Below are 24,508 nucleotides of genomic sequence, written 5' to 3'. Positions count from 1 at the left end.
ACTCTGTAGCAGATTTTCAAAGCTCCACTTCCATACACAGTCCAGAGGCAGAGGAAGTACCTGGGAATTTATCAGTAAAGTAAGTGATGATAAAAATATTCAAGGTAAAGTGCCCAATGGCAAAAAAATTCGGGCTATGTTCCTGGACAGGACACACACACTGGAAGGTTCTGGTAGCTGTTGTTTGTACCGAGTATTTTCACTTGTCATCATATACACATCTTAAAGTTTCGATATTCCTGAGTTGGTCTTCTCTCCTTCACCATATCTTTACTCTTCACACCGCAGCTCTCGATATACGGGAGGCACGGGACACTTGTGAGAAGGGGACACGTTGTGAGAAGCGGACAGTAACCAAAAGAGGTTTCTCTCACACCATGATCAGCTGCCTCAACATTAAGGAAAGGAGAGACCACAGATCCCACACATTTTACAAGCTGGATAATGTTTGGGAACTAAAGGTGGACCGTACTCAGTTCATGGTAAATCCGCTGTAGGGGCCCCTGGGTGGCTCAGTCAGTTACGTGTCCAACTCTTGATTTTGGCTCCGGTCATGATCTCCTGGCTCATGAGTTCGAGCTCCGTATGGGGCTCTGCACTGACAGCGCAGAGCCTGCTTCGGATTCTCTCTTTCCTCCCTCTCCACCCCTCCCCTGCTAGCTCACACGGACACATATGTGTACTCTCTCTCTCTCTCAAAATAAATAAATAAAGTTAGGGGTGCCTGGGCAGCTCAGTCGGTTAAGCGTCCAATTCTTGGTTTTGGCTCAGGTCATGATCTCACGATTTTGTAGGTTCAAGCCCTGCATTGGGGTTTGTGCTGACAGTGGGGCCTGCTTGGGATTCTGTGCTCCCCTTGCTCTCTGCCCCTCCCCCACGTGTGTGGTCTCTGTCTCTCTCAAAATAAATAAACAAATAGATAAACTTAAAAAAAGCGGCAAATCCACTGGCCACATTTCATGAAGGGGTGTCATATTTCACAGGCCCAAAGACATGCACTTTATAAACACGCACCGGACTAAGGAAAGATCTCACAGGTGACACAGCATTCTCTGTGTGAAGACCTTTTTGGTTAGGGATTAATCCACTCTTCCTGTTAATTATGGCAAAACCCGTCATACAGTACCTAGGTTTTTGTTGTACTGAAGTTTTGGCAACTGCGCAATCAAAAATAGGAAGTTGACAATCGGAAAGTAGGGCAGGCGCTTTGTCGTTATGTATATCTGGAAAGAGAAAGGGACGCGAAATTGGTGGTGTCTTCACAACGCATGCACGATACCGCAGAACACATTTTCAAAAATGGGAAGTTTCCATTTGATTTCAATTTGCTCTTCAGACTGCCTGGGACTAGGAGGGTCCCACTAATCTGCCGCCTTCAGAGTTTCATTTAACCCCGCTGACCCCTGCAAACATAAATCCCTACACAAAACTAGCCCTTTTGGAGAGGGAACAATTTAGCTTAGAGATTAGCAGTGACTTTCCCCGGGGAATCATCCTAATGTCATTAACAACGGGAGAGGGGAAAGAGGGGAAAGGGCGATGGGACAGGAAAGCAAAATACAGAAACTCAACCAAGGGCAGCAGGGAAGGGGCAGAGTGAGGGAGGGGGGAGGGAGGGAAAGGGCTGGGCAGAAGGAAAGAAGGAAAGAGGATCCACTCAGCAGTGAGTGGTATTAAGCAGGAAACAAGCAAATGTCTCGTGTGTCCTTTGCTTTCCCTCGTGCAAGGTCACAGAACTGGTCTCCCCCCAGTTCTTGTGCAGACGGTGCAGTCAGGACAGACGGGCCGTCTCCCTGCTTCCCTCAGTGCCTCGTCAGCCCCTCGGCCTCGGGTTCCTCACCCACGTTTCATGCTGCTGCTGAGATGCAGTGACATCACCCACAGCTGGGGTTCACAGTGCCTGGCACGTGGGGAGCACTCAAAAAAAAAAAAAAACCAAACCGCTAGCTGCTCTTCAGGCTCATAATCTTTTGTCCAAAACCCGGGGAATCATACAGATTTTACTGATTTTAGAGAGGTGAGACAGGGTAAGGTAACACCTATCCTCAAAGTTGGCAATATTTCGGCATCGAAACATGAATATTCACAGAAGCATAAACAGCCTTGTGTTAGTTCGGGACAGGTTTTGCCACCAAATGAGATCTGGCACCCACTTGTGAAAAGCCTTTCAGCTCTCAGAGGTTTCTGGAAACTAAGCGCAGAAAAGAGTCTGTGGCCGCAGAGTACGGCGGTGACTACTGTCAGCCACGGAGGGAAGCGCATCTGGGCAACAAGCATCAAGGCCATCAGCGAGCGGCAATTCCAATCCCCCAACCCGGGACACCCAGAGACTGGTCCCTGCAGACAGAGTACTTCTCACTTTCTGGGGAACTGCGGCAAACACCATGTCCCTTGATTCCCACGGCCCAAATCAGGCAGGAAAGGTGTGATTATCCTACTACTCGTGTGAAACTGAAACTCAGGAAGAGTGGGGGCTTAAGAGAAGGGAGGTTCTGGGATCAGAAGCCAGGTTCTCCAAAATTTTAGCAAGTGACCTGCTATCTAGGCCAAATCCCCCATCTACCGCCCACCACGCCGTTCCACATTTTAATCACTGACCTTATTCAGTGGGTTGTGGATGCCGGCTGCCTCCAGATAGGCTGTGATCTCATACAAGAGCGTGTTGTCTTCCTTGGGGTAAGGAAGTGACGGGTCCTGATAGTGGGCCTCGATATCTGCTAGGAGAGCCCTGATGCAGAAACACAAAACAACACAAAACAGGGATAAATATTAGAGAAGAATGCAAGTCATGTAACAAGCAGTATAGGCTATGACGTGATCTTTTGGGGCCTGTTTTCTCATCTGTAAATCGAAGGCTTGATTCTTCTAATTCTCTATTTCTGTACCCGTGACTGGCTAAAAGTGGAAAATCTGACCTAGCATTGTGTTATCTTTTGGAGTTAATCAAATCAAATGCTTTCACTGTTCCTATTCTTTTATTAAATAAATTTTTTTTAATGTTTTTTATTTTTTGAGAGAGAGAATGTGAGCAGGGGAGGGGCAGAGAGAGAGGAGGACAGAGGATCTGAGGTAGGCTCCGTGCTGACAGGCTGATAGTGGCAAGCATGATGTGGGGCTCGAACTCACAAACGGCAAGATCATGACCTGAGCCAAAGTCGGACGCTCGACTGACTGAGCCACCCAGGCGCCCCTCACTCTTCCAATTTTTATGAATCACCTGAATGTTTTTCAATACCTACTTTGTCAAAAGCCCTGAGTTATTGACTGAGAAGAACAGATTATTAATCAAAAAATTTTTGTTTTAATTTGAGAGAGAGTAGGGGAGAGGGGAAGAGGGGCAGAGAGAGAGAGAGAGAGAGAGAGAGAGAGAGAATCCCAAGCAGGCTCCATGCTTAGTGCAGAGACTGACATGAGGCTCCATCCCATGACTCTGGGATCATGACCTGAGCCAAAATCAAGTCAAATGCTCAACCAACCAATCTGGGCAGCCCCCAGATTATTTATTTTTAAGTAGAGGCTGGAGATGAGAGCAGGTTGCTGGTGAGGGGGAAGGGGTGACTGCCCTCCGGGATGTGTGCCCACAGTCACCCCTGGTAACTAACACGCCTCTAACCGCCCTCCGGACGATCAGTGACTTAGTCCTGTGGGGACTAAGCTGTGCACCTGGTAATAACTGCTTTCTCAAACCGTGCAAGTACTTAGCACATTGTTGAATGTGTACTAAGCAATCAGTATATATATGTATATGTTGGCTGAATAAAGGAATCCATCAATAACGAGAGAGAGAGAGAGAGAGAGAGAGAGAGAGAGAGACTGAGACCAAGGGACAAGGCTGAGGGAGGACGCTTACAAAGACAGATTTGATTCTGTCTTCCCTGGGAAGGAAGGCCATAGATGCAGAGAGCTGTCTTCCCCCAAAGAACGTAAACGACTAAGTACTGAAGGGACTGGGGTGCTAACCGATCGCGAACAATCCAGGCCCAGGGTGGCTGTCTCGAATGCCAGCACTTACTTATTGAGATTCTCCAGAGCGGCCGCCAGGTGTTTGGAGTCGAACCGGCAAGAATAATTTAGTTCGTTGGCAATCTGCTGCCTCAGAATCTGCATCTGCCCCACCTGCGAACGAGCAAGAGCAAGAGCCGTGGAACACACCGTGCTGCAAAGGGACAGCAAGGAGGCAAACGCACAGAGACAGTTTTTTACTGGAAGGGACACAACATTCTTCCGGAAAACCTAAGGATCCCCCGGACTGGCTCCTTGGCTAAGTCCAGCGTTATCCCTGATGGAGCACAAGGAACCTTGCAAGGGAGGTGAGGGCGGGTGCCTGCACGCCAACCTCAAATATCCCCAAAGTCTGATATTTTACAAAGTGACCCATTAACGCTCGGCTGTTCCTGTATTAAAGGTGTCTGTATTAAGCTCTATGCGCGACCTTCTGAAATAGGTTCTCCAAGCTTAGTAGCTGCGAATGAGAAGCCTACTTCCTTTATTTGTCCTAAACTGAACTTCCTAGAGTCCTAAGGATGCCACTGTATCCCTATTATTCTAAAATTTGGTGACTATAAACCTATCTGCATGACCTAGGATTACAGACCACACCATCATCTGAGTTATAAAATAATCTATGTAAAATCTTCCAAAAAGGCCCTTCTAACAATGATAACCCCTTATCCCCGGGTATCTTGGACCTCTCTGGGAATCAAGTGAAGCCTACTGACACAGTTTTAGAATAATAATTTTTGTTTTAACATTTATTACTTATTTTTTGAGAGACAGACACACGCAGGGGAGTGGCAGAGAGAGAGGGAGACACAGAATCCAAAGCAGGCTCCGGGCTCTGAGCTGTCAGCACAGAGCCTGACTTGGGGCCTGAACTCACAAACCAGGAGATAGTGACCTGAGCCGAAGTTGTATGTTTGACTGACTGAGCCACCCAGACACCCGCCTCCCCACCATATAATTCCTTCTTAATTCTATGTCCAGGATTCCCTTGAAAATACCAATCTAGAAATGGAAACAGAAATAAAGGCAGTTTAACCTAACTTGCTCTTATTGAAAGCATACTGAATCTCGGTGACCAAGATCTTTCCTTCAGTGCTCACTTACTATAAGCCTTTAATAAGATCCTGAGAGACTAAGGAGCCTGGGAGGCGATGCATTCTATCCATCTGCCTATCTAGAGAGATCTCTGGATTGTCTGTCTTTCTCCATTTTTCTAAATTGCACAGGCTGATACAGCAGCCACACCCGCATGTGGCTATTTAAACGGACTGAAATGAATAAAATTCAAGATTCAGTTCCTCACGCCCACAAGCTCAGTAACTAATGGGGCCAGTGGCTACCGGCAAACAGTGCAGAATATTTCCATCACTGTTCCAGATTAGCAAAAGACAAAAGGACAAATTGGTTCTTGAGGGCTTTATCTAAAGGGCACCGACTGACACAAATACTTGGGTTATTACTGAAGTACCAGCAATTACGACTCACAGAGGCCTGTAAAAGCCACTAGGGAAGCTCTCTGACACATCCCTGTAGCCTCCCCTCAACTTCCCAAAGAGGTAAGACTCAGGCCTGTCCAACCTCAGGTAATTCTCTATTCCTCCTAAAAGGCTTTCCAGCGATTAGAAACTTAGCCTGAGAAGCTCTCGATACCTGGAAATTGCACGGCTAAGGGACCGCCAGACATATATAAGAAGACGTCCAGCAGAGCCAGACGCTCTGAGTATCACTCATTCTAAATTTCCAAATTAAAAAAAAAAACTCACTGCAATTATGGGAAATATATTGTGAATTTGGCTGAGGCACCATGAGTTCTGTCTCAACAAACAACTAACAGAATTGGGAGCGAGAGAATGGAACCTCCCCGAATTCCCACAGCAGCCTATGCTTTTCCTCTGGTAGGTGCTACTTGTAACCACGAATCAGTTTTCCACCAGGAAACCTACTCTTTCCTGCGAGACAGTAAGTAGGCTTCTGAGGAGGCAGCTAGTGTTTCCTTTGACTCTGGCTCATAGTGACAATGTGACAATGATTTGCACATGAGTACTCAACAAAACTTTGTTGAAGGTCTTGGATCATCATGTGACGAGAGAGACACAGAAGACTCAGAGCCAACACCACAGCGTGAAGGCAGGAGAGCAGATGAGCGACTTCCTATGTGACCTGGATTTCCATCCAACATGTTAATCTCTTCACCTCAACTTTCTTACTCATTTCCAAAGACACGGTGTTCTATTCATGGTGTAAGAATAACTTATGTCCTAGAGAACTTGGCTTTGTAACATCTACGCAGACACAGGAGGGGAGAAAGGCAAATGTCCTGTTCTAACAGCTACCTGGAGAAGACCAGTGCTGGACACTGACTGAGCAGCTCAGTGAATCAACTTGTCACATGTCAGGTCAGAGCACCACTGAGGGAGGAAGGTTTCCATTTCCTAGTGGGAAAGCCCTTCTGGCTCCAAGTCATTTCAAAAAGAAACTGTTTTCTTCAGTTTAAGCAAAACAACAGGCCGAATCACTGAAAAACATAGTCAAGAACAGCCCAGAAAGGAAGGTAAAGGACCCATTAATTTAGAAATGCTGATAAACTGAAGTGTTTTATTTTTGCTTTGGTGATGCAAGAAGGAAGAGTGGCTTTCTTTGGGTAACAAAGGTACATGAAGATAATAATTTTAAAAATATAGTATTGATGATCACCCTTTCTCCCATAACATACCTTCATTATAGCCTCAAGATAAGCTGTCCAAATCTTCTGTGTTTTGGCAATGGCGGAAAAGTAAATTTTATTCGAGTTTGCTGAAAGGTTAAAATAAAATGGTCTATTTAGTAAATCTGGAAATGCTCATGTTACCTCTGTCACAGACTGGTTTCAGAACACTTACCTACTATGCTTTTTAGGGGGCTGACAGCATTCATGAGGGTTTTCAAAGTATCCTGCACGGTTCTGTCTCTCAGGATAATCTTCTGAAACATACTGAGGAAATTCTAAAACAAGAAGATGTGCTTGAAGAGCCAAACATAATGAACAGAATGGGTAACACCCCAATGAACTAAAGTGCTAGATGGGACACAGCCTGGTCTGAACCACAAAATGCTATAGAGGGAGACAGGGAAGTGGCAACTTCTGGTTCCTGTTAGAAACGCCCCCCGGCTCGGAGGAGTTGCAGGTTTCAACGAGAGTCTCAACTTCCTCAAAACCAGTCCATCCATAAAAATACTGTGTTGGCCAAGAAGATTCTAGTTTATTCTCAATTGTTACCTACCTAACAAGAAGCATATATGAATATGCCTGGAGTCAGGATAGGAAAGCATGAAAGAAAAGTTAAACCCTTTCCAGGGTAGCAGGCACCAGGCATGAAGGCCGAAAGGCTCACCTGTAGCTCTTTGACAATCATAAAGCACAGAAGCCTGTCTAAGCCATTCAGACCGAAAGTCCCCAAGGTGGTCTGGATCTCTGAGAAGAGCCGGCTGCTGGTCACTTCCTGGTGAGTCTTCATATCATACCAAGTGTTCAGCTGGTCAATGTGACATGTCATTCTAGAAGAAAGACAAAAAACTCAAAACCCCAAAGCAGCTCAGAATTCATCCTGAGAAGACGTGGGACGCACCAGGATTTGGGGACCAGATATAAGGGATGACAGTTACGGGATTTGTTTAATAACGTCTGTGTCCAGGCACCCAGCGTATCTCATGGCGAATGCCCAATGGGCCAGGAAGGCAAAATTCAGCGAAATCACCGTTTCCTGCCCTGTGCCAGGTCACTGGTTGGACTCACTCATTTCCACTGAGCTGGACTGTTGTTCGGAGCTGAGGGGAGAGCCCTAAGTTGGATTTGGTTGTCAGGCTAGAAGGAATTGGAGCCCAATTTTCGCTCCACAGGGTCTTTCTTTAAATTCCCAGAGACGAGGATGTAAGAGCCTTGTATCATTTCCATTTTGATAAGAACGTGGAATCCTGCAGCCCTGTCGAACATTTGTGACTATGACAACAAAGCCATTTCCTCTCTCTGCCCAGTTCTGGTCACTAACCAATGAGGCCTTTTAGACTCAGGAGTGCGCCGACAGCGATGCTAACCACCGATGGTGTTTACTGAGTGCTCCTTTGGTGACAGGTCCTGTGCTCCTCGGGCTCATCCTCGTCATGACTCTGCGGTACACAGGCTGTGCAGCCCTCATGTTACAGATGACACAGCAGAGTGAGGCCTGATCCCAACACCATATCCTTAACCACTGTTTTCCTGTTCTCAAATGCTGGCACAGGCACCTTAACGTCACCGGTAGAGCGTGTTAAAAATATGTGCCCAGATCCCACTCCTGGGGTTTGATTGGGTGGGTCTGGGGTGGAAACCCAGCCCTAAATTCCAGTAAACTCCACGGATGACACGTCCCCAATTCTAAGAAGCAGGACATATCCTTACTAAAAAGAGGCTTGGGACTAAGGAAGCTTACATTTGGAAGTAAATGGGGAGAACAAGATTTCCAGAACTGCATTCTACTTTCAGGCTTTGAAGAGTCCTAATACTATCGCCCAGTGCTGGTGCTCAGAACGTGTCACTTGAGAGGCTCCCAATGTCGATGAGTAAGCCAATAGCAGTACATGGAAATCCCAAGCATGCTTGATCCTTCTACAAGTCTTAACACGGCACTAGGTGGACAGCCTTGCAGAAGGGCTTCGGTGGCCTGCCCACGGGTACCCAGAAAGCAGGTGTTACAAAACGTTTTGGATCATTTACTCCTTTTGGCCCTTGAGTCATAGACAAAACTCATTTATGCTGGAATTTCTGGAAGGAGCTTACATACAGTGCCAAGTTGTACAACTTTTGAAGAGATAAGCCAGAATTTGAAGGCTGTACAAAGGAGATGCATCATAAGGCCATTTAGCTTACACAAATTCAACTATGCATGCACAGCTGGACAGAGATGGAAGAGGAGTCACCTTTTCCTGGGTAATCCTGCCGACCGGCCCACTCAGGGAGCATGTGCACAGGGGTAGATGAGAGACAGAAAACATGAGCCTTCCCTGCCCTCAGCTGGGCTTAGTACCAACTGCCTCATCAGAAGCTCAACTGAGAGCAAGAAGGAAAACGAGACGTAATGAGAGAAGCAGAGTGCAAGTCACTCCCATGATGCCTATCTATATATTCTTAAGTGGGGGTTCTGATTACATGAGATGTTCACTCATGTGACTGTGTATATAAACTGTGACCCACCATATGCAAAGCTATGGAGCCTGCCTTTAATGGCACGGCACTTAAGAGTCGGGCCCTGGAGTCAGAGGGCTGGTGTGTAGATCTTAGGCAATTGACTTAGCTTTTCTGAGCCTCAGTTACTTCTCTTTAATGTGGGAAGAATAACAATGCCTACATTGGAGATGCCTGCAATGAGTAAATAAAGGATGTGTATAATGTGCTGGGAAGTGTGGACAAGGTAAGTGTTAGACAAGCGTGTGGGTGTGGGGGTAATCTTCAAAGGTCAGGGTCTGACAAGTGCAAGACCCGGTGGCTGGCATGGAGGAGTACGCCACAGTTACACAGGTAAAGACGAGCAATCTTTAATAAAAAAAGTTTTAACACACCAGGGAGTCCGGAGGCCCAAGTGAGTAGAACGTTAGTTGGAAAAGTGCGAAGTACATAAAACTAGAAGGTGGCCGAATAGACCTGAGAGCATTTTAATCTCCATTTCCTTGGACTGGAGACTTCTTAGTGACACTGCAGTGAATACCCAGTCTCAAAAAAGGTGACTCTAATAAATCCACCAGAATGGATCCAAGAGTGGTAGGAATAAGAGTGTGATTCGAGGGGGGCGCCTGGGTGGCTTAGTCGGTTAAGCGTCCGACTTTTGCTTAGGTCATGATCTCGCGGTTCGTGGGTTTGAGCCCCGCGTCGGGCTCTGTGCTGACTGCCAGCTCAGAGCCTGGAGCCTATTTCGGAGTCTGTGATTCCCTCTCTCTCTGACCCTCCCCTGCTCACGCTGTCTCTCTCTCTCTCTCCTAGAAATAAATAAAACATTAAAAAAAAAAAATTAAAAAAAAATTATTAAAAAAGAGTGTGATTCGATGAAGAGGTTTAGAGACTTCTACTGTCCACAGTGTTCAAGGCCCAGTGGGATTCAGATACACCTACTTTGGGTCTGTGATCCTCAGGATCTCTCTGCAGAGTCGACCAATAAATGTTACAGACTCGTCCACGGGGGTAAACTTTGGTATTGGGATATGAGTAGACTGGTACATACTCTGCCAATCCTGAATCTAGAAACAAAACCAAACCAAACCATGAACATTTAGTACAGTGGACCCTTGAACAACATGGGGGTTAGGGCACTGACCCACACACGGTTGAAAATTCACATACAACTTTTGAGCTAACACTTAACCACTAACAGCCTACCATTGACCAGAAACCTTATCAATAACATAGTCCATTAACAGATTTTTTGTATGTTAAATGGATTATACACTGTATTTGTACAATATAAGCCAAAGAGAAAAGTTAAGAAAATCATAAGAAAGAGAAAATATACTTTACAGTACTGTACTGTATCTATTGGGAAAAAACAGTGTATAAATGGACCCCTGCAGCTCAAATCCCTGCAATTATTCAAGGGTCAATTGTACATCTTTGATAAGATAACCAGTTATTCTTTTTCCAACTAGTTTTATAAATATGATGTTGCATAAACTGTGACAATAAATTCTCCTTGGTTTGGAAGTAAAAACTGAAAACTGCATTAATAGCCCCCAGAAATGTAACATGTATAAAAGAAAAAATATTTGTGAAAAGTGAAGTGACTTAGGAGAAGTAAGAAGTGACACAGGAATTTCTGGTGTTTTGTCTTCTAGGTTAACATGTATCTGTATGATAATAAAATTCCAAAATATCATAAAGCTGGAAGATGCTTAATCCTTCAAAAATGTCAGCAGAATCATGTCAGTTCCCTAATCAAAAACTTACTCCTTGTCAACTGCTGACTAAAAATCAAACTTCTCAGCAATGACACTTAAGAATCTGGTGTTCAAGCAACTGAATTAAAAAAATAGGCAAAGGACTTGAGTAGACATTTCTCCAAAGACATCCAAATGGGGAATGAACACATGAAAAGATGCCCATCATTAGTCACCAGGGAAATGCAAATAGAAACCATGATGCGATACCCCTTTACCCTGGGGACGGCCAGAAGTTTTTAAAAAAAGCAAAGCAAGAAGTGTTGGCAAGGATGTGGAGAAATGAGAACCCTCAGATGCTCCCGGAAGGAATGAAAAATGGCGCAGGCGCTGTGGATAATGGTCTGGTGGTTCATCCGTAAGTTAAACATAGAACCTACCATATGACCCAGCAGTTCTGCTGTTACCTGCCTACTTCGATCAGGCCAACTGAACTCCTAAGCCTCCTGAACTCTTTTGATCCCTGGAGTTACGATATTTACAACAGCTTTATTCTGTGGCCATTTAATTGAGTCTCCCTCATCCTTAGGAGGCTAAACTCCTGAAGGTCAGGTGTCCTATAAACTTTTCTGCAACCTTCATGGCTCCTGGAGGTACTCCGAAGGTATGTGTGACTATCTGGTGCTTACTGATTTTTAGTAACTACCTAAACAAACTTTCTTGTTGCTATTTCTGAGGTTCGGGGCAGGTGGTTTCAATGTCCAAAAAACAAATATGGTCAAGAATTTGAAAATTTAATTAGATACCTTTGTTCTTAAGAAGTTATTACACTCTTGTTCCACGTTATAATTTATAATACGAGAAACTTCTTCCTGCCAAATCTTCAGACCATAAATGTTGACATAGTCCTGTATGTACTCAAAAGAGCGATGGAATCCATCCATGGTCGCCCCCAACTCTTTCAGCTTGGGCATCAACTCACTTGGCTATGCAAAAGAAGAAGCACAAGTCTATTACCCTGGAGTAGATTGTCAACCACTCAGGTCTACATTAGACTTTAAACGAGGTCCCACCAGAGGCCACGGTGAGAGTTTAAGACAGCTTTGGGGAAATACCCATTTCCTACCTCATCCGGCATGAGAAGCAACTCATGTCAGACATTTGGCAAAAGAGAGGTTTCATTCATTTGGGGGTGGGGGGGTCTCACACAGAAGAATATGGCAAATGAAAAGTCGGTGATTTCTCTCATGTCATTTGATGAATACATCTAACCTTCAAATACTTAAAATATTTCAAATTGATTCTCCTGGGGTGAAAAGTACCCTAGATACAAATTCTAGGCCCATTTTTGTTTTCCTCCTGAGAAAAATGAGCATAGTCTCTAACAGATCCAGGAAAATAAAAAATTACAGGCTTTATAGTCCCTATCTGCCTTAGGGTTAAGAAATTCTTTTGAGAAGTAACCCTGAATCACAGACATCCATTCGATTCTTAAACTTGGGGGATCAAGAGGTGAAGGAAAGGGCTGGTTTTGGAAAGGGTTTTCTTATCATAAGAATGGATTACTATCTAGGATCAAAAAACACATCGGTGTGTTGCGCTGACCATCATATATCATATGTCTGGAGGAAAGTTGTCGTTCATGACAGTGAAAGATGGTGTTTTTGTCCGTTCTGCAAGCTGGGCAGAGACAAAGGACAGACCCACTTCGTCATCTGGTACCTTGGCTCGCGGGTTGAAGATCAATCCCTTATGAAGAGCAAAAGCAACACGTTTAACTAGCTCCTTTCTTATTCCGTCTTCCAGCAACTGTTTCGGATCCACCTACATGCAAATCAGAAAGCAATAAGCGGCCGTGAGGAAAAGTTCAGCCGTGAAGAAGTCCGAAGGAAAGTCAGTTTCTGGAATCTGCAGCGAAGAGCTTTCCCCCACATTTCCCAGTGACCGGGACTTTCCTCCTTTCCTGTCCCTTTGACCTTGTGCAGCTTGGACAGACTGTTGAACCTGTCACCTCTTTAGGACTCAGCTGGCCTCAGACAAATTCGTGATGGTAATTTTACAACGTGACATCCCAAAGATGGTGGGTGTGAAGAGTTTTAAAGTGCCTCTCATTTTAAACATTTCATTAAAAGTAAAAGTGCCTTTTCTTCTCACCAGGAGCAGGGTGGAATGAACGGCTGGACTTGACTTCCTTCCAGATGCTATCTCGGGCCACCTACCTCCTCATGAGCAAGCTGAAGCTTGGGGCTGGACAGTTTAGCAATTCTCTTTTCTTCCAGCATTATTTGAATGCTGTTTGTAATTAGGGAGATAAAATGGGAAGGCAAATCTGCTCTCTAACTCTCTAAGCTTATTTTGCTGGTTCTTTGTTCTGTAATGAGAAAGCATCCATTATTTCCAAAAGACAGTCTCCTATCAAATCCAAAAAACATCAAATAGTTTTCACATAATCCTTTGAATTCCCTGAGACTTGTCTCTTGTACTTTTAATCTGCAAAGTACCATTATTTTAAAAAGTCATAAAGACAAATGGATCAGTTCCACCTGGGCTTGATTATATTTAAACTTTAAGAACGGCAAGTGTAATGAAAGTTGCATAAAATACAAGAGCCAGAGAAAGATATTGAGCTCAGTCATGACTATACAATTAGCAAAATCTAGACTTTGGAGAAACAACAAGTCAGAGATTGTGGATTCCTGACCAGCTAAACTGTGAGGAAGGAAAAGAATGGAGGAGAAACCTGTAAAAAAAGACTTAAAAGAGACAATGTATTTTTTTTAAATGTAGCGTCCACAGATTGACTTTAGAAAATAACACTCTAAATGAAGACTGGGATTAGGTCAGGGCGCAGGAGTCGGGTGGTGGTTGTAATAACCCATTAAACTATGTCATTGTATCTACAGCTTCCAGTATCTGTGCCCTATTTTACAACACAAAGGTAAGTTATAACTAGATACAAACAATGAGGAAAAAAAAATCAAAGAAGTAACATGAAGTTTCCAAAGAAACACCCCTTACATTAATAACAGATTTAGTGAGGGGCGCCTGGGTGGCTCAGTCGGTTGAGTGTCCACCTCTTGATTTCAGCTCAGGTCATGATCTCACAGTTCGTGAGTTCAGGCTCCGAGATGGGATCTGCGCTGACGGCACCAAGCCTGCTTGGGATTCTCTCTCTCTCTGCCCCTTCTGCCACTCACATGCATGCACACACGTGTGTATTCTCTCTCTCTCTCAAAATAAATAAACATTAAAAAAAGATTCCTTATTTAAAAAAAAGAACAGATTTAGTGAAAAAGAGTTAAATGTTTTTAAGAAAAGAATGGTCTTAAATGGTCCTTCCAATTCTTCTAAAACTTTCACCAATCTAAAGAGTGCTTGCAGCTTAGAGAACGCCCCCTTCACAGCCCCTTCCCTGCATTTTTATCCCCTTCTCTGGAGTTAACAACAGTTAGTTAACCCTTTCACATGGTTCCTCCAGACCTTTCTCTATTAATCTCAATACACAAATATTGTCCTCAATACATATTTAATTTAAAATGTCTAAATGGGAACCTTTAAATTTTAGAAAGGTTTTGGTGGTAAAAGCTTTTTTTTTTTTCCCTAACATTTATTTATTTTGAGAGACAGAGACAGATGCGGGAGAGGGGCAGAGAGAGAGGGAGAATCCAAAGCAGGCTCCAGGCTCTGAGCTGTCAGCACAGAGCCCGATGCGGGGCTCAAGCCCACGAACTGTGAGATCACGACCTGAGCTGGAGTTGGATGCTTAACCAACTGAGCCACCCAGGTGCCTCTGATGGTAAAGGTTTTTTGAATGGTAGCCAAGCAATCTCTAGTTGGAACACAGTATGATACATTCAGCCATTCTCTTACACATAATGTTTAGATTATTTCTATTCATTTTGTGTGTGTGTGTGGCTACCTCTAACAATGAACATTTACACGTACATCTCTGTGTATATCTGACTTGTTTTAAGTCATATGGATTAAAGTACACTTAAATATTTTATAAGTGTCTGAAATAGATGCTAAACATTGGAGGGTTAAAGACCTGTGAGGGCCACAGGGTCCCTTACTGAAAGCCGAACTGTTAGACTGACAGAGAAAGCCTATTGGGTTGAATGTGGTCAAGATGTTACCTCCCACCCTGTTCTCACCTGAAAGACTGTAACAAAATATTTGTATTTTTCATAAGCGGGCTTTCCTTTGATAATTATTGTTAATTAATTAGGTTTTATTATATCCTTCCTGTACTAGTCATTTTGCACATAAGATGCTTAATCTGGTCCTAGGATTTAATACCACTTTATGGATTAGTAAGAAGTGGCTACTTCCATGCATACTCTCTGCATAGCAACTGAATTAACCTGGCATCAGGCCTAAAGGATGGTCATGAGTTCTATTCAGTGGTATTTCAGCACACTTCCAGAAACCACACACTGAAGTTCCATTTCTATTTAGGTTTGTTTCCTGTATTTTCTTGGATTTTATTAACACAGATGTTAATCTGGCAATTCAACAGATACGCATTTTTCTAAAAAAAAAAAATCAGAAAAATGTAGATTCTACTAATGTCTGAAAAAAGAAAAAGAAATGCAAGCACCGCAAACTCTGTGAATGGGCACATCTCTAGTCATCGCAGGATTACAAAATAAACCAGCATGGGGCTAACACTTTACACTCTTTGGGAGAGCCAACAAAGAAAACATAGATAACAACAAGTATCGGCAAAAATGTGGGTGGACACCCAGGAAACAGTCATTTCAGAAGGCAATCTGGCAGTCCTGAGAGAAACCAAGTATAAATACACCCTAAGACCTAGTGATCCACACCTTGCAGTGGAGGGTGGGGGCAGATTTCAGAGATTTTCTTGCTCAGGCCTATAGCAGGGACATGTTCAGAAATGCTTGTGATAATGGGGAGTGTTGGTGTGAAAACCACAACAGAGGTGTCTGTGTCTTGGGGAATGATTAGGTCAAGTGTACAATTCTACACAGCAGTAAGAAGTAACCAACTGCCCAACCCACAGCAATAGAAATAAACTTCAAAAGGAATAAACAGTGAGAAGAGTTGGAAAAAAGGATGAGCCTTAGAATACCATATGATGTAGACAAATCAAACACATGCACACATAAAGTAACACCTCATGTTTAAAATACAGATAAAAAAAATACAGACACTCGCCTCTTTTAGGGGCAGAAATCGAACATACAGTGTGGGTGCTACTGGGGATAGAAATGGGAATAGATGTCCAGATGAGAAAGAAAGGATGAAGAGAGGAACATGGATGCATCAGTGAGGACAATGGCCAGACGATAACAATGGGTTAGGAGAATCTCAGCTCTCTGCACCGGAGATGCAATGTAAAAATACTAAAAGGAAAGAAGGGTGGGAGAGAGTGGCCCAGTTGTTTGGCCAAAGGGAATTGAACTATTTTGTTTCATTATTACAAAAATTCAATAAGGGGCACCTGGGTGGTTCAGTCAGTTAAGCGTCCAACTTTGGCTCAGGTTATGATCTCACGGTTCATGAATTCGGCCCTGCAATGGGCTCTGTACTGACAGGGCGGACTCTGCTTGGGATTCTCTCTCACCCTCTCTCTCTGCCCCTTCCCCACTCTGTCTCAAAATAAATAAACTTAAATATTTTTTTAAATAAAAAAATTCAATAAGATGGATTTTTCTTAGGTTTAAATAACTTGTGGGTAGGAAGAAAAATCAGGGTTATAATATCTCCCTTCCTCTGCCAACAAATGAGTAAAATGAAGATCCAGAGCTGCATGTGAAGCAGTAAGGGACCCAAGAGGACAATGGCATTCCCTGTTCTCCATGGGAGGAACACCCCAGTGACCCAAACTAAGAGTCTTATTATAACGAGGCCACGTGGATGAGTATTGAAGCCGTTACCTTGATGATGCCAACCAAAGTTGTCTTCATCATTAAGATGCCTTCAGTAAAAATGGAAATAGCATGAGTAAGCTTGGCAACCTTTAACAAAGAAAAAAAATTAATGAAGTACGTTAGATAAAAGACCCATCAGTGGGAGTGACGTGCCCTGGTCAGAAACGAGGGGCTGGGATCTAACCAAGATGCCATTAGACACACTGGGAACAGGGTCAGCAGAGATGAAATAGTTCTTAAACACTGACCAATCACGTCTCCTTCTTTGGGTCTCAGTTTCTCATACGTAACAGGCAGGTGGGATTCAATGAGATGGATGGTCCTTTCCAAGTAGAAAAGGCTCATCAAGACTCTAAAAAGCGAATCTCTCCTTTACCGCCTTCTAGGATTTTTTTCAAGCAACACCAGGAGTCACTGCTAAGGTACAGATGCTGTACTTTTGAGTTAGAATAAATATGTAAATTTCAAGCTTGAAGATCGAGATTCCTGACATAATTTTTGGAGTTGTGTCAGAGGATGCAGAAATTGATGCTGGGATGAAAGGTGATGACAGTGGACTTCATACTGTCACCTTCATTTTCCACATCTTTAATTTTAAGTTCAGGGGAGAGAAGAGCAGAGGTATTTGGGAAGAACCACCTGAGGCTGCCTAATCACTGAGTGGCTTAACAGTCTGGCTGTAGGAAATGGTTAATGGAATCCAGATTACTTTGAGACACCGATCTGATGTACAAAGCAGGAACCCGAATGTGAAAGGTCTAGGGAATCTACCCCAAAGAGAAGAAGGGCTGGTTCATGAGGACTGTTCAGAGGGAAAGTGACTGGCTGAGCCCTACATCCTCTGAGAACACTCAGGCAGGCGAGGCCTGAAATAACCCAGGACAAGGTAACGAACAAAGGCCTGGTGGCGGTAGCCTGGCATGAGCGGTCCTCATAGGGAGTAGGAAAAAACAAATCAGCATTGGTCTGGCGGTCCTCGGGATATGGCAGGTGACATGGACCTGTGACATGTCGTGGGGTGGGTTTTAAATAATCAAAAGGCAGAAGTTTAAAGGGACACACCACCTCGTATCGTGGACCGAGCTGAGCATAGTCCCTCAGTTTGTCCTTGTCCAGGCGGGTTGGCACTTCAATGATATCGTGGGTCTGAAGCTTTATGATCTTTAGAAGAGAAGTAAACATGCTTTCTGGAATGATCTGCAAAACCTTTAGTGAGAGAGAAAAGAGGAAAAACAGTTGAATATCCCTTTTATTTTTCTTAGCTCTTAAATGCCAGGGCGGGAGTTAAGACAGACCACTGTGTACACGCAGGCATTTGTCTACAGGAAGGGATGGGAGGGACTTAAAAGGCCCACGGCTACGTTCCTTCGGACATTAATTGCTCACAAGATATAAAGCTAATCCCCATACTCATGCAGCAGAAGATGTATCTTTTCCACATTTCAAGCTTTTAAAGGACTGAGGTTTGGAGATGTTAAGTAACGTGGCTGTAGAGCACTGAGCCTGTGACACAGGTCACTTCTGCGGCCGGGTTTGTCAGACCCCCCCGCTGCACCCTAAGTCACTGAGACAAGGACCAGAATTCCTGTGGACATACAGTTCCGACCATGATGTGTTGGATCTAGATGTGGTTCTTTGACCAACGAGCTCTGTGACTTTAAAGAAGCCAATGTAATCTCCATGTCTCAGTTTCTATTAAGTGCAGAATGGGGCTTGGTACTGCCAGCACTTAAAAACAGGTGTGAAAGCCCTCTGAAAGTAGAAACCCATCTGTGTATCCGCGGTACCAGTAAGAGTCAGTTTATTTTCAGGTATTGCTAGTTTCTGGAATCCAGTTAGGAATAAGGAAAAGGAATATGGATACAGTTTTTTTTATAGGGTCCCAAGCATCCCTTTTGTATTTAGAATAGCAGTTAGTTTGCTAAGAAAATAAATGTCATCCAGATGCATTTCTTACCTTTCTCACATAGGACACCAATTCACCAGAGTAATATTGAGACACACTGAGAAGATCAGGACTATTTGCTTGATTTATACGAAGAAGGGGAAGATCAAGGGCAGAGGCAAGCTGAAAGAAAAGTAGGTACGTCTTGTTTCTCCATTTCCAGAAGTCCTAGACAACTCTTTCCAGAAATAGTAACATACAACAAAGCTCTTGGGTTTTACCCAGGAGAAAGCAAGAGCCACTGATTCATCAAAGTCATTAATAGTTTCTGACAATGGTAAACTTTTAAAAAAATGACAGTCATCTGCTTTGCCAGGGGTTCTGAGATCGTGGTCCCCGGACCAGCAGCATCAGCATCAGCTGGGAGCTTGGTTCAGATGCCAGTTCTTTTTTTTTTTTTTTAATGCTTATTTACTTTTGAGAGAGACAGAGACAAAGCAGAAGTGGAGAAGGGGCAGAGAGAGAGGGAGATACAGAATCCGAAGCAGGCTCTGGGCTCCGAGCTGTTAGCCCAGAGCCCGATGTGGGGCTCAAACCCATAAACTGTGAGATCGTGACCTGAGCCAGAGTCAGATGCTTAAGTGACTGAGCCATCCAGGTTCCCCACAGATGCCGATTCTTGAGCCCCAGCCCAGATTTACTTAATCCGAAACTCTGGGGGAGAGACCCAGCAATCTGTGTTGTAACAGGCCTTCCAGGGGATTCCTGTTTTTTTTCTTTAATGTTCATTTTTGAGAAAGAGCGTGAGCAGAGGAAGGAGCAGGGAGAGGAGACACAGAATCGGAAGCAGGCTCCAGGCTCTGAGATGTCACCCCAGAGCCCGACATGGGACTCAAACTCACGGACAGTGAGATCATGACCTGAGCTGAAGTCAGACACTTAACTGACTGAGCCACCCAGATGCCCCCCTCTCCCCAGGTGATTCCGATGCCCCTCCAGTTTGAGAGCCACTGTGTGACAGAAGACAGCTACTCTTCTATGGGAGTCCGACACTGTGACTGATGGGTGACTGTACCGATTCCAATCTAAGTGGTCACGGCATGGACGAGGTGTCGTTACTTTATGCACCACTAAGAAAGAAACGAACATGCTGACAAGTGAACTATGATGTGCCTTCGACTAAAAAGCCCATCCCCAATTAGAGAGAGATTTAAATACGAAAGAAAGTGCATGTCAGAACTGATACATGAGATAACTCTGTCAGAAGACGCTAAGTAAATTACTTGTTCGCGTAGCTCGATCTGGAATTCCCCTGAGAGCATGGCCATGCCTGTGTGGTCCATCACTACTCCCTAACCTTTAGAGGACATCCCAGCTCGTAGCAGAGGCTCAATAAGAGATTTCTAAATGAGTAAGTACAAGGACTTAACTCACATCCAGGGAAAAAAGGACCCATGTTTTTAGTATCCTGGTACAACTTGAAAAAATGTAATTTTTAATTTAAAACCTACCTTCTGTAAGACATTCCAACTTGTATTAATTGAAACTCCAAGGATGCATGGCATCTTTTCAAACTTTGCTCTCGTGTAAAAACTGCTAACAATTTTCAGTTTATAAAAATACTTAAATTACCCAACGTGCTAAAAGAATGAAATCCTGGGCTGAATTACGGCATGAAGTAGTAACGAAGACCAATTCTTCCCTGGTGACTGAGAACGTGATCTAGCTGTTCTCTGCTTACCTTCAGGAACGTAGCTCTGAGTTTAGTCACCATGGATGGGTTTACCCTTATGCTCTCTTGCATGATAGATGTGAAACTGTGGAGAGAGAGGAATGGTAAGGAGACAGCCACAGGGGCCTTCATCGAGGGGAAATGGGAGGCTGGCACAGTACCTGTCAATTAGCTGCCAAGCAAAAGAAAGGTCCCCAACGATCTGCATCGTGATCAGGACCTCCTCTTTAATATTAATGGTGCGGATCATTTGGTGAAGAAACTTGCGGGTGTCAGCGAGAAACTGACATACTTGCAGATTTGATTCCAACTGGTGAAATTCTTGAACCTGTGTTACATAAATACATTTAATTAGAATTCCAAATGGCTTCTGTGGTGTTCATTTTTTCCCTGAAAAGCCTTCAAAAAGGCCTGTTACTTGCTAAGAATTTCTTGGCAAAATTTCTATTTCCAATGATAACAACCCTAGAAATGTATAAGCCAAGTCATAACGTAATGCACGGGTTTCTAGGATTAGTAAAAGGCGAAAGATTTATGCGATCTGAAGAGAAACCAGAGTATACAGGTTTCTAGGATTAGAATGTTCTATTCTTTTTACTCTGTACATAGATGACATAATGACTGGATACTTCCTTCTTCCATGTGAGTATTGATAAACACATATTAGCAAATCCTCTTAATTTTGAAGATTTGCAGGATTGCTAATATACAGAGTAAGTCACCTCCTACCAGGGTACTGGCACTTGCATATTAAGTTCTTTTGTTGTACTCCTAAAAACAAAATGATTCCCCAGTTTCCTGAAGTGTTTCTTGTTTTGTTTTTTCAATGCTTTTTAAATTTATTTATTTATTTTAATTTCAGAGAGAAAGAGAGAGAGACAGCGTGAGCAGGGGAGGGTCAGAGAGAGAGGGAGATACAGAATTCTAAACAGGCTCCAGGCTCTGAGCTAGCTGTCAGCACAGAGCTTGACGCGGGGCTCGAACCCACGAACCGTGAGATCATGACCTGAGCCAAAATCAGACACTTAACCGACTGAGCCACCCAGGCGCCCTTAAATTTATTTTTGAGAGAGAGAGAGAGACATGAGCAGGGGAGGAGCAGAGAGAGAGGGAGACACAGAATCCAAAGCTGGCTCCAGGCTCTGAGCTGTCAGCACAGAGCCCAGCGCAGGGCTTGAACTTGCAAACTATGAGATCGTGAGCTGAGCCAAAGTTGGATGCTTAACTGACTGAACCACCCAGGCGCCCCATCCTGAAATTTTAATGTATGTAATTTAAGGTGCCTGGGCCATGGCCCAAAATAGCACAAACGACAAAACGTATCTGAGATTTACAAAATAGTTGGTAGTTGTAATGTAGTCTAGAAGATCCAGAAAACAACCAAAACAGGAATGGCACAAGTGGGCAGTTGTCTGGAATGGCCAGGGAGACCGACATGCTCCTATTGCAGTCCTGTTTTGTACTGCCATCCATAGGGGTCATAAAACTCTCAAAAAATATTAAAAGCCCATAAGAAAGTATGTCGGGGCGCCTGGCTGGCTTGGTCCGGAGAGCATGAGGCTCTTGATCTCGGGGTTGTGGGTCTGAGTCCCATTTTTGGGTGTGGACATTTCTTAAAAATAAAAGAAAGGATGCCAAGTAAAGTATTAATTATATCTCTAAAGATATATACTTATCCCAACTGGACAGGGTTCTAGCTAAGTATGGACGATGTTTTAAGTAGTTTATGGTTATTGTCCTCATTCATTTATTTTCCATTTTAAACCTAATTATACATACAATTAAAATTTTAGGAGTGGGGAAGTATAATCATTCATTTGTGAATTTGAGTAGATACTATCTGAGTAGATAAAAAACAAACGATTTTTTTTTTCTAGAAAAGAAAATATCACTTATAAGCCTATGATCATGATACAACCATGGTCACTGTGCATTCCATCGTAGTTTTTCTCTCCTCAAACGCTTACCCAATCTAAAGATGGTGCCTACTTTGTTGGGATGAGCACTGGGTGTTGTATGTAAGCGATGAACCACAGGAATCTACCCCAAAAACCACGAGCACGCTTTACACACCGTATGTTAGCCAATTTGACAATAAATTATATTAAAAACCAAAAAATACCCCACAAACAAAAAAAAACACCCCAAAATAAAGATGGTGCCTACAATGTACTATTGTTTTTGCTTTTACTGCCTTTCCACAATCCCTCCAACGTTTCCATGTTGTCTTCATAATTAGTAAACATAATTATGGTTCTCTAAGTTGAGACACCATTTTTTTTTTTTTAATGTTTTATTTATTTCTAGGAGAGAGAGAGCATGAGCAGGGGAGGGTCAGAGAGAGAGGGAGTCACAGACTGAAACAGGCTCCAGGCTCTGAGCTGGCAGTCAGCACAGAGCCCGACGGGGGGCTCGAACCCATGAACCGCGAGATCATGACCTAAGCGAAAGTCGGACGCTTAACCGACTAAGCCACCCAGGCGCCCCGAGACACCATTTTTGTTAGCATTCTTTTTACACTGGTCACTTCATTATTTCCTCAATTTTAGGACACTGGATATAATAACACAGTGAGCATTTGTTTTTTTTTTTCCTCTGATGAAATATTCTCTTAGATATATTTCTAGGGCCAGATTTCTGGGTGGATCCCAAAGTATGATTCATGATCCAAGAACAGTTATTTATTTTTTAAGTTTTAGTTATTTAAGTAATCTCTACACCCTATGGGGGGCACGAACTTATGACTCTGAGATCAAGAGTCCCACACTCCTCCGACCGACCGCCAGCCAGGTGCTCCATGAACTGTTGCTTACAGTCTTCTTACCTCCTCCAAAGCTTGTATTAGTTGCACAGTTTTTCTGCCTGCAGCCGTTGAATCATCGTAATTTAAAGATAGTATTTGTTTTGAGATCTCCCTGAACCAAGCTTGAAGGTTTTCTATAAACACAGAAACAAGGAGAGACTGCTGAAATCCCAGGACTGGGCAGCCTTGGCTTTGAATTTTACTACGCAATCCTTCACAGATCTAGCTTTTATCAGCAGACCTTTCCCTCAGTACCTGACACTGCCCTAGGGAGTCGCCAAATAAGAACCACCAAAATGCCTTGGGCGTGTGACCCGGGACAGGGGAAGCTTTCTACTCAAGCAGCTCAGTCTAACACCCGGCAGGAAAGGTGTAAAGGCCTGGGTCTGTGGTATGAACCCAACTGTGCAAAGGTGGTCATGGGAGTGGGGAGGAGTCGGGAAGGAACTGGAAGCATGCGCGGTGAGTTGAGGGGAAGTCTGCGCTCACAAACCGGTTTCACACAGCAGAGAAAGGGAAGGACGCTGATACGCTCTGAGGACCCTCAGCGCGGCCCGCAAAGGTCCAAGCTTTTCTCACTGAATCTTTACAACAATCTATGGAGGCAGGGATGGGAAGACATTTGTCAGATAAGGAAGCTGATGCCCAGAGATGTTAAGGATCCCAGGTAGGGTCACACGGTCACTAAATGGCAGAGCCAGGCTTTTCTCAACTGTCTGGCCAGATCCAAAGGCTTTGCTCGTTTTATCTCATCAAGCTGATTCCCTGACATTCTTTTGTTTGTTTTATCAATGAGATGACTTCACTTTAATAAAAGCACTTAAGGACTTATAATCTAAGTTACTTCACGAATTGGCATGAGTACCACTAGTTGTAATTTTAAAGATTTTTTTTTTTTTTTGGTAGTACTGAGGGACAGCTGCAGAGAAGTAGAAAGAGCACAGGGTTCAGAATCTGAGGTGACAAGTTTGATTCAGGCTCTGAACCTTTGTTATCATCAGCAAGTGACTACATTTTACAGCTTTGATTTCTTTACATATAAAACAAGAATAAAGGTGTTTACCTCATAAGGTTGTAAGGCTCAACTGAGAAATATTTGTGGAAGCATTTCCTAGGCTAAAATATACTATATCGCTAGAAGAAGTATAAGATGTTGTTTTGAATGACCTTTAAAATGATGCTGTGATTTTTACTTTCCTTTTCTTTTTTTTTTTTGATGTTGGGATAATGTATAAGAACCTAAAAAAGACTAGAACAGAGATGAATGTGTCGAATTCTGAAAAACTAATTGGTTAGATTGTTATAGGTGGTAT

At 43.6% G+C, this 24,508-nt stretch overlaps 1 protein-coding gene across 3 annotated transcripts in view; it reads right to left on the bottom strand.

The window, feature by feature from the left end:
- The window catches only part of WASHC5 (WASH complex subunit 5), a 61,035-nt gene that overhangs the window by 9,843 nt on the left and 26,684 nt on the right, over nt 1-24,508 (bottom strand). The window contains exons 12-26 of one of the 3 annotated variants that reach the window (XM_039231979.1): nt 23,217-23,329; nt 20,554-20,720; nt 20,402-20,477; nt 18,733-18,843; nt 17,841-17,981; nt 16,782-16,862; nt 12,601-12,702; nt 11,685-11,864; nt 10,121-10,245; nt 7,374-7,536; nt 6,882-6,984; nt 6,716-6,795; nt 4,013-4,116; nt 2,599-2,728; nt 1,127-1,223 (exon numbers count right to left, since the gene is read on the bottom strand). In XM_039231979.1, coding sequence (XP_039087910.1) covers nt 1,127-1,223; nt 2,599-2,728; nt 4,013-4,116; nt 6,716-6,795; nt 6,882-6,984; nt 7,374-7,536; nt 10,121-10,245; nt 11,685-11,864; nt 12,601-12,702; nt 16,782-16,862; nt 17,841-17,981; nt 18,733-18,843; nt 20,402-20,477; nt 20,554-20,720; nt 23,217-23,329 — 1,773 coding nt within the window. The remainder of the gene's footprint in view (nt 1-1,126; nt 1,224-2,598; nt 2,729-4,012; nt 4,117-6,715; nt 6,796-6,881; nt 6,985-7,373; nt 7,537-10,120; nt 10,246-11,684; nt 11,865-12,600; nt 12,703-16,781; nt 16,863-17,840; nt 17,982-18,732; nt 18,844-20,401; nt 20,478-20,553; nt 20,721-23,216; nt 23,330-24,508) is intronic. The other 2 variants (XM_039231980.1, XM_039231981.1) reach the window with 2 other exon arrangements.

The sequence above is a fragment of the Hyaena hyaena genome, unplaced genomic scaffold, assembly GCF_003009895.1.
Source record: "Hyaena hyaena isolate Hyena2069 unplaced genomic scaffold, ASM300989v1 scaffold_62, whole genome shotgun sequence".
In the NCBI taxonomy this organism is placed as follows: domain Eukaryota; kingdom Metazoa; phylum Chordata; class Mammalia; order Carnivora; family Hyaenidae; genus Hyaena; species Hyaena hyaena.
This window is presented reverse-complemented; position numbering and strand designations above follow the sequence as displayed.